Genomic DNA, 9,559 nt, shown 5'->3' on the forward strand with positions numbered 1-9,559 from the left:
AACTTTGAATAATTATTTCATAGTTTTGATGTCTTCACTATTATTCTACAATATAGAAAATAGTAAAAATAAATGAAAACCCTTGAATGAGTAGGTGTGTCCAAACTTTTGACTGGTGCTGTATATGTGATGTGTATAGACAGTATATACAGTGCCTTCAGAAAGTATTCACACCCCTAGACTTTTTTGCGTTACAATTAAAAATGGATTACATTTAGATATTTTTGGGGTCACTGGCCTACACACAATACCTCATAATGTCAAATTGGAATGATGTTTTCAAATTTTTTACAAATTAATAAAAAATGAAAAGCTGAAATGTCTTGTGTCAATAAGTATTCAACCCCTTTGTTATGGCAAGCCTAAATAAGGTAATAAGTAAAAATGTGCTTTACAAGTCACATAACTGTCACGTCCTGACCATAGAGAGCCTTTTATTCTCTATGTTGGTTGGGTCGGGGTGTGACTAGGGTGGGTCATCTAGGTGTTTGTGTGTCTATGTTGGCCTGTTATGGTTCCCAATCAGAGGCAGCTGTTTATCGTTGGCTCTGATTGGGGATCATATTTAGGCAGCCATTTCKCCTTTGTGCTTTGTGGGATCTTGTCTATGGATAGTTGCATGTCAGCACTATTATTAGCTTCACGTTTTGTTTGGTAGTTTGTTGTTTTTGTTCGGTGTTCATTTYTTATAGGAAAATGTATGCCTACCACACTGCACCTTGGTCCATTCCTTATGACGAACGTAACAATAACAAGTTGCATGGACTGACTCTCTGTGCAATAATAGTGCTTAACATGATTTTGAATGACTACCTCATCTCTATACCACACATAAAAAAATTATCTGTAAGATTCAACCACAAAGACCAGGTAGGTTTTCCAATTCCTCGCAAAGAAGGGCACCTATTGGTAGATACAAATAAAAAAAAGCTGCCATTGAATATCCCTTTGAGCATGGTGAAGTTAATAATTTCAGTTTGGATGGTGTATTAATACACTCATTACTACAAAGATACAGGCATCCTTCCTAACCCAGTTGCCAGAGAGGAAGTGAAACACTCAGGGATTTCACCATCAGGCCAATGGTGACTATAAAACAGTTACAAAGTTTAATGTCTGTGAAAGGAGAAAACTGAGTATGGATCAATAACATTGTAGTTACTCCACAATACTAACCTAAATAACAGAGTGAAAATAAGGAAGCTTGTACAGAATAAAAATATTCCAAACATGCATTTTGTTTGCAACAAGGCACTTAAGTAATTCTTTAAAACATGTGGCAAAGCAATAACTTTTTGTCCTGAATACAAAGTGTTTTTTMGGGGGCAAATASAATACWACACATTACTGAGTATCACTCTCAATATTTTCAAGCATAGTGTTAGCTGCATCATGTTATGAGTATGCTTATAATTGTTAAGGGCTGGGAAGCTTTTCAGGATAAAAAAAGAAACGGAATGGAGCTAAGCACAGAGAAATCCTAGAGGAAAACCTGGTTCAGTCTGCTTTTTACCAGACACAGTGAGATGAATTCACGTTTTAGCAGGACAATAACTTAAAACACAAGGCCAAATCTACACTGGAGTTGCTTACCAAGAAGCCAGTGGTGTTCATGAGTGGCCGAGTTACATTTTTTACTTAAATCTACTTGAAAATATATGGCAAGACCTGAAAATGGATGTCTAGCCATGATGAACAACCAATTTGACAGCGCTTAAAGCATTTTGAAAACAATAATGGGGAAATGTTGCACAATCCAGGTGTTGAAAGCTCTTAGAGCAGTGGTTCTCAATCCTGGTCCTGGGGACCCAAGTGGTGCACATTTTTGTTTTTGCCCTAGCACTACACACCTGATTCAAATCATCAAAGCCTTTTGATGAGTTGATCATTTGAATCAGCTGTGTAGTGCTGGGTCAAAAACAAAAATGTGCACCTCTTGGGTCCCCAGGACCAGGATTGAGAACCAGTGTCTTAGAGACTTACACAGAAAGACTCTGCAAAGTATTGACTCATGGGTGTGAATGCTTATGTAAATGATATATCTCTGTATTTCATTTTCAATACATTTGCAACAATTTCTAAAAACATGTTTTCACTATGTCATTATGGGGTATTGCGTGTAGATGAGTGAGATTTAAAAAAATGTAATCCATTTTTAATCCAGTCTGTAACACAACAAGATGGGGAATAAGTCGAGGGGTATGCATACTTTCTGAAGGTAATGTAATCTGGAAAAAAAATTGTATGGACAGTAGTTGGCAAATTAGGATGAGCTATGTTGAGAATACAGTATATGCATACACAGTGAGTAAAAAATAGTATATAAACAGAATGTGAGGTGGCCAGTGTTCAATGACTATATACGTGGGGTATGAAGTATTCTTCCCAGAGAGCTCCTGAATGCTTTTCCTTCTCTTCCCACGTCCCTCTGCTGCTGCTGCTGCTGCTGCTGCTGCATGCCGTGGAAAGTAGGCCAAGTGAGCACCAGGGCGTTGCTTTTTTAAGATGATCAGTTTGTCAGTGTGTGTTTGTGTGTGTGCTCAGGACGGCTATTCATGTGGCTTGACTCTGTAGAACAAAGAGCAGCATTATACAATTTGCACCACATCCAATAGCAAGGGGAAAGGATAGTTTGGAAAATAGGGACTGAGCTCTTAAACATAGATTGAAAAAACTGGCTTGTGTTGTAATTTCATTTACCTCCAACGTTTCACCCCTTTGTTGCAGCAAAAAGGTTCCTAGCCAGTAACACTCATCTGCACTCTGCAGGAGAATACTGAAGGTGGGATTATTTTTACTTTTGCTGTGCTGCTTTCTCCTTGACCCCGTCTCTGTCTTCTGACATTATCATTATCATTCCTGGTCATAAAAACACTTCTATTTCAGCTTTCATTTCAGCTTTCTTGCACTGCAGGTGTTTATCATTTGAGCTGTTTTGAATTGTATTATGGCTCTGACAAGGGTGAGATCTTTCCATTGTGTGTCTTTGTGTTTTTCTCGTAAAGCTTTGTTGAATTCAAGTTAATCTCACCATTTAACACAAAGGTACACTCACAGAATTGAGTATCATGTGCGAAACAAAGAGCTATCGATCAAATGGTGCAACCATGGTTGAGTATGAAAGACAAAATGAATGCACCATTTGACAGAAGCTTCCATGTAGATTTAAGAAAACATCTAGGATTAACGGTTGAAGTCCTCATACGATTTTATTATTTCCCCAGATTGAATTAACCTAACAAGATGCCCATGACCATAAACTAACTGAAGAGCAACCTGTGGATATCAGCTGAAGAACATTTGACTTCTAGCGAGCCATACTGTCACATCCTCTGCACACCCAGTACATTTCAAGTACGGTTACTTCTTCCAAATTGAAATGACTGTAAATGTTGTTCGGTCTGTGTATATCTGTGGTGATAAGTGGTCTGGTGATACAGAGTACCCGAATAGCCTCCTATTATGAGCGTTCATAGAGTGCCTTGTGAATCTTCTCTGAAAACTGAGCTCTAAATTCCTTCCTAAAATCTTTGAGAATTTTGCAGACTCCTGTAGGTGGGGCAATATCACCATAGAACAGCTTGTCAATCAAGTGGCTCAATGAGCAAAACAAGGATCTCTAGGTTCTAAGAGGGAACCCTACCCAATACATGGCAGCATCTCTTTGGCAAAAGGACTGTAAATGCTTTGTTGGCATGTACTGTATGTCTAAGTTCTCGATTGGAAATGGAAGTTATTATTTGAGTATGAGTTTTTCATTGTTTATTGCAGATGAGTTAAAACAGGTTTGAAGTTGCCTAGAACCTATACCATCTACACTATTGTTCATAAAGAAATCGAAATAACTGAAAGGACAACTTTGTTGTGTGACAATTTCAGATGTAGGGCCTACGCCTAATTCTATTGATGGGAATTTTTCAAAATGGGATTTTAGAGCGGTGTGAATAGGGAATGGTCATGATGTTTTTTGGGGCTCAATTTCCATGGGATATTTTAGATGTTAATAGCCCTGAAGTGGTCTCTGTTTCTTATTTAATTTCTCTCGCCTTTTTAAAATGTGAATCGCCCGCAGACTGCGCCGCGAGGCTCTAAACCGCACAGAAACTCTCTCATCATTTCCAGCAGAATGGAAATGCAAATTGTGCACGCGGCGAATGACAGAACTCACCATTGCACATAATTAACCAGACCACTCTCAACTAAAGTTGGTGAGGAAAATGTGACCTTGCTGTGTCAATGTAAAATGCTACATATAATAATAATAATAATAATAATAATAACAATAACAATCATAATACATTTTACACTCAAATAGTCTCAATACATTTCTCAGATTTGAGATTCAATCGAACTGGCAGTGCACATTTAACGAAGTTTTATAAAGCCCATATTTTCGCGTGACTAAATACAATTGTCATATGTTTTTGGGTGTTGTGTTGAAATAGACTCCTCTTATAGATGCCTCCATTTTCTGTACTAAACAGGTGTGTACGAACAATAATCTGTAGGCCTATTCAAAGAAAGACAAACTATTACAATGAATTTAATCGAATCCATTCTCCTTTGCATAAAATTGTCCGGGACGATTCAAACTCTGCTCATTCTGTTGGCGTGAAAAATGAATATTCGATTAATTGCATCACTGAGGAGAACAGCTGCCCCCAATCGACACATGATCTCCACTGTAACCAACGAGGGGCGCTGTCTATTAACTCTGTCCTATGTTGCATCTCCCAGTCTTCCGATATCTTCATCTAATTTCTCTCTAAAATGCTGAACATTTTGTTAGGTTAAACTAATAGAAAAATGTGGGGAACGAGCTCAGAATTTGGTTTCCAGATGTCTGAAATGTGGGCCTAAATGTAGGCCATATGCGTTTTCGTTATGCCCTTCAATGCATATTTTCTTATGAATTATTATTTAATTGTCTTTCATAATTTGGTACTTATGCCCAATGTTTTTATTAGGTTATCTGCATATGTTAGGCCTACTCCTTTATGTCATATCATATTGACTTTTAAACAGATGGTCTACATGAAGTCTACAATGTAAGGCAAATAATTATGCTACAAGTGACATGTCTATAAAGATTTCGTTTTTATATGTATTTAACCAATAAAGCAATGAAGGACAGGCCGATGTAAATGTGAACTCCTTGCAATTTTGAAACGAATTTTCTATTTCAACTTTATAAACATAAAATTATTCAGTAAAATAAATGAGCATATTATGCATAGATTTTATCAGTTAGTCTATATTTCTATTTCTAAACTAATTCATAGGTGGGATGTTTATTGGGCCTATATTTGACACTTTAGGCTGTTTTATCACAAACTAATGCATGGATTTTGTAAATGTGTATTACACGCATTTGTTATAATAAAAATGCTGAAAGTTCACAAAGGTGGCTTATCCTTTAATCAATCAAGTTAAAACATGATGGCTAATCAATGCATGTGATTATAATAGTTGTCCTAAAGTCCATGCCGTTCAGGACAGCTGGGCAGTGGTCGTCTGACTTTGTCTTGACATCTGGGAAGCCCGCTGGCCTGTGGCACGTGCATCGGCTGATGTCGCCATTTACATGTAAATTTACTGAGATCATGAGGGCCTCGCCCCGTAAATTCGTACCAAAAAAGAAGACGTCACCCTTGACACGGTCTTGGAAGTCAATGGAACAAAAGAGCCACGCGCCAATGATCTGAAGAAATTCAGCTTCATCACCATGTTAGCTTTTGGGGATTCATATCTTGGTCATCACATTTTTATAATGTGATCATTTCAATATGATCAATAAAATAGGCCATATTCTCAATAATGTATGATGAAGATTTTTTTGAGGAATCTTGTCTTCAAGAATCTTGTCTTCACTTACCTTCAATGTGGTAGGCCTATATGCCACAATAAATGTTGTTCGAATATGCAGAAAATGGTTGTGGACTATGTGACAAGTTGATTAAGACAAATTGATTGATAGAACTAATAGAGAAATAATAAATAACAGATTCTTCATCCATAAACTCTACACATTGTTATAAAATAGGAGATCAACAAAGAACATTATTTTATTTGCAACGTGTGATTGTAATATTTTCCTAATGATGGCGAGCGCATTTTTCACGATTTAAGCCCACAGTGCAGATGATCCCGGAGAATGAGTCGAGACGGATTTAGGCTCCTCGCATGTGTGTGGAGCAGCTGACTGCCCCTCGCCACGTCCAGATGGCTTTTGAACACAGATTTGCATTCATTTTCCTTTAATGTCTTCTGAAATAGCGGGGCAGCTGCATTTGTTGTCAAATACGGTTTAAAGCCCCCTTTCAGGACATCATCGTTACCTACGTGACGGGTGTGGAGATCCATTTTCCCTCTCCAGTCAACAATATCAGATCTAAGAGGATTTGTCTCAAAGTCTCCTAATTTGATAATCTGATTTAAATCGCATTGGTGCGTGTAATTAGGGGTTAAGTTCTAATAAACGACTTGAAGCCATGTTAAAAAACACACAGTATGGCTAGGCCAAAGTTCTGCAAAGAAAGATAGGTTGACAATCTCAAATGAACAGACAAATTTGTCCCGTTCCGCTCCTCAGCCTGTTTTATATTTGTGTTGGAAGTGCCAAGAATTACAGCAAAAAACGTGTTAATGGGGCATTTACCTTCATGCCTTCAAAAAATATGTGTTGTTCTGACGCACATCTAAGGATATATCTTATTATACCYAGTGGCAATAAGGCAATAGATCTTGAAAAGAGGTGAAAGCAACAGATTATTATTCATTTATCTTTGGCAGCAGCTATTAACCCTCAGCACCAGATGGATAGATTGCTGAGGATATAGGCTATACCTCTTCCTCTCTCCTCCCCCCATTCCCCCCTTCACCTATTTGCCCTCAATAATGTGAAGGGTTTTCTGAATCCAAGGCTCGGACATTGTCTCTCCCCCAATCAATCAAGCCATTACACTACATATGACTTATTCGTCATGAGATGAAAATAAAGATACCTTATGGTCCGAGTATGTTTTATACAAGGCAATCCGGATCTTCGTCACATTAGAGGTCAGGGAATATAAATTGAATGAAATTACACTCATTATACTTTCTTTACTAATATTTTTTGGAATACACGTAAATGACTGGTGGTCAATTTCCCCAAAAATCTAAAAACTTTTTCTCTGCATGGGAGTGAATGACATCCCGAGGCTTTGTTAATATTTTAATATCTGCATAGCAGTGAAGCACACTCAGTTTACGGACTAGACCTTATTCCTATCGAGATTCTTTGTTGGTTTCTCCTTTGATTAAACAATATAGGCTAAATGTGAGATTAAACAAAGATAAGACAATCATTTCAACATATTAATTTCTAAAACATGATTTATATAGGCATAACATATTCCTATTAAATGTTTTTGTTAGCATAGCCCACATTAGTGAATTCACTGCCGGCCATATCAATCTTATGTGTCATAATACTCCCAATTAAATAACATAATAAAAATATGAAAATGTCTAATTACAAATCTTCTAAAAAATATAGTGTAGGCCTATCATAAGCACGCGTTCACAATAGACAAATGACCATAACAGGAATAGGTTTTTAATATAGTGAATGAATGTTGTGTGATGGTCACACCTCGTTGAATTCATATCATTGAAGAAAAAAAATCAACTCACCACATTGCAAGAGAAAAGTAGAGCGAGTGTTCTCAGGTTGCTTCTATAGGCTAATACTCGAACAGTCGAGCGCCACTGCTTGACAGGAATCGTCAGAGCTCCATATATGGTAAAAGCTACGCCCCATGAGCGTCATTTTCTGACTGAGCCTCTCCCGTGGGTTTAGAGTTTTGGCTCCCGGGAAAGATTTCAGTCCTCGGGGAAAGAGGGCTTAGTTTTGCATGTTCCCTTCCATCCTGCAACGACGCGAAAGGCCCCTTATCCACCTCTCCTGTGTACCGGGAACACCTCCACGGTGATCAGCTTCTGCGTGTGCTTGTCTTTTGGAGAAGCAGCACCTTTCAATTTCAGGAGTGGTTTATTCAAGTGTCCTGAAGGTTTTGGATGTGGTGCTTCAGGGATGTCGCTACTTTGAGAGCATCATCCATACACAAACAACAGCTATCGAATTTTTCTGTGAATAAGCACAACAAAAAGAAGGGACAATAGCCACAAAAAAAGCCTAGTCTGTTGAACAAGTCACTTTTCCAGTCTGTGGATTCCACACCGACTAAGTAGAGTACTTTGAGAATTGTTCACATCGCTGCAGCCCAGGACGGATTGAAAAGGGAGGCGAGACCTGTGGACCTGGTTTTCCCCTTGCAAGGCTCAGACGGCATTTACGACTTATCCCGTAAACCCTCAAGGATAACACGTTTGGACGTTTATTTACCGAATTTCACAGGAGGCTCTTTGCACGTATATTGTTCTAAATGTTTGGGATTCAGGAAACTATATCGCGGGGTGGGACAACGATGAAGGAGGAACCGCTGGGTGGGCTGAATTCTGTCCGCTCATGGATGCACACAGCTGGGGTGGTGGATGCGAACACAGCCGCCCAAAGGTACGCATGCCAAATCATCTGATTTTCTCACGCATTTCTCATATCGACCCTCAATCCCCTCAATACTCTGTATCAATTACGGTCTCCCAATGTCCCCCTTCGGCTCTCCCCTCTTTCATTACATCAGATTACCCTTATTGTGACAAATCAAGAAATCTCTCGTACTCAAACGTGCTTGCACATCTCCACTGTTTTCATTAGCTCCATCATCTGTCTCCCGTGTCTGATACTTAACCGAGATGGTCTCTTGTTTTCTCCCTGCAGTGGTGTTGGCTTGGCACGGGCACATTATGAAAAGCAGCCACCTTCCAACCTCAGAAAATCCAACTTTTTCCACTTCGTTCTTGCGCTGTATGACAGGCAAGGGCAGCCCGTGGAGATCGAACGGACAGCTTATGTGGACTTTGTGGAGAAAGATAAAGTAAGCGCTTCATGAGAATATCGTTTATTGAATTTCATAATCTTTACTTTGAAATGAACTTGACGTACTTAGAGATGGCTGTGGGTCAATAAAGCAGGTCACGTGCAATATCGATTTTTAACCCCATTCGTCGATGACAGGAGCGTGGTTGTAAGTCTTATTTTTGACAAATTATAAATTTAAAATGATGAAATATCAGCTAGATAGATAGATAGATATATATATAGATAGATAGATAGATAGATAGATAGATAGATATATAGATGCTTTATTTTCAGCTGACCATCATCTCAATGTTGATTATTTTCAGGAACCAAACAGTGAAAAAACTAACAATGGGATACACTACAAACTACAATTGTTGTACAGCAATGGTGAGTGAAACAATTATTTAGATAAATGCAATATTACCCAAAAGATAAAGCCTATAAATAATAGTAATAATAATAATAATGATGATGATGGTGATGATTATGATTATTATTATTGTCATCATCATCACCATCATCGTTATCATCATTATTATCATTTACAATTAATTTATTTTCTAAATCATTGTTTAAATGTCCAGATAAAAT

The 9,559-nt window shown here is 38.2% G+C and overlaps 1 protein-coding gene and 1 long non-coding RNA gene across 2 annotated transcripts in view; one reads left to right on the forward strand and one right to left on the reverse strand.

Annotated features, from left to right (window-relative positions):
* Nucleotides 1-1,095: 1,095 nt before the first annotated feature.
* LOC139029157 (uncharacterized) lies at nucleotides 1,096-7,769 on the reverse strand. Its single transcript, XR_011481442.1, has 2 exons — nucleotides 7,678-7,769; nucleotides 1,096-2,568 (listed from the first exon to the last, which is right to left on the reverse strand). It is a non-coding gene; the product is annotated as an uncharacterized lncRNA (long non-coding RNA).
* Nucleotides 7,770-7,890: 121 nt separating this feature from the next.
* The window catches only part of LOC111978430 (transcription factor COE3-like), a 71,678-nt gene continuing 70,009 nt past the window's right edge, over nucleotides 7,891-9,559 (forward strand). The window contains 3 exon segments of the mRNA XM_024008496.3: nucleotides 7,891-8,560; nucleotides 8,825-8,981; nucleotides 9,292-9,355. Coding sequence (XP_023864264.1) covers nucleotides 8,430-8,560; nucleotides 8,825-8,981; nucleotides 9,292-9,355 — 352 coding nt within the window. The 5' untranslated portion in view covers nucleotides 7,891-8,429.

The sequence above is a fragment of the Salvelinus sp. IW2-2015 genome, linkage group LG18 (assembly GCF_002910315.2).
Source record: "Salvelinus sp. IW2-2015 linkage group LG18, ASM291031v2, whole genome shotgun sequence".
Taxonomy (NCBI): Eukaryota; Metazoa; Chordata; class Actinopteri; order Salmoniformes; family Salmonidae; genus Salvelinus; species Salvelinus sp. IW2-2015.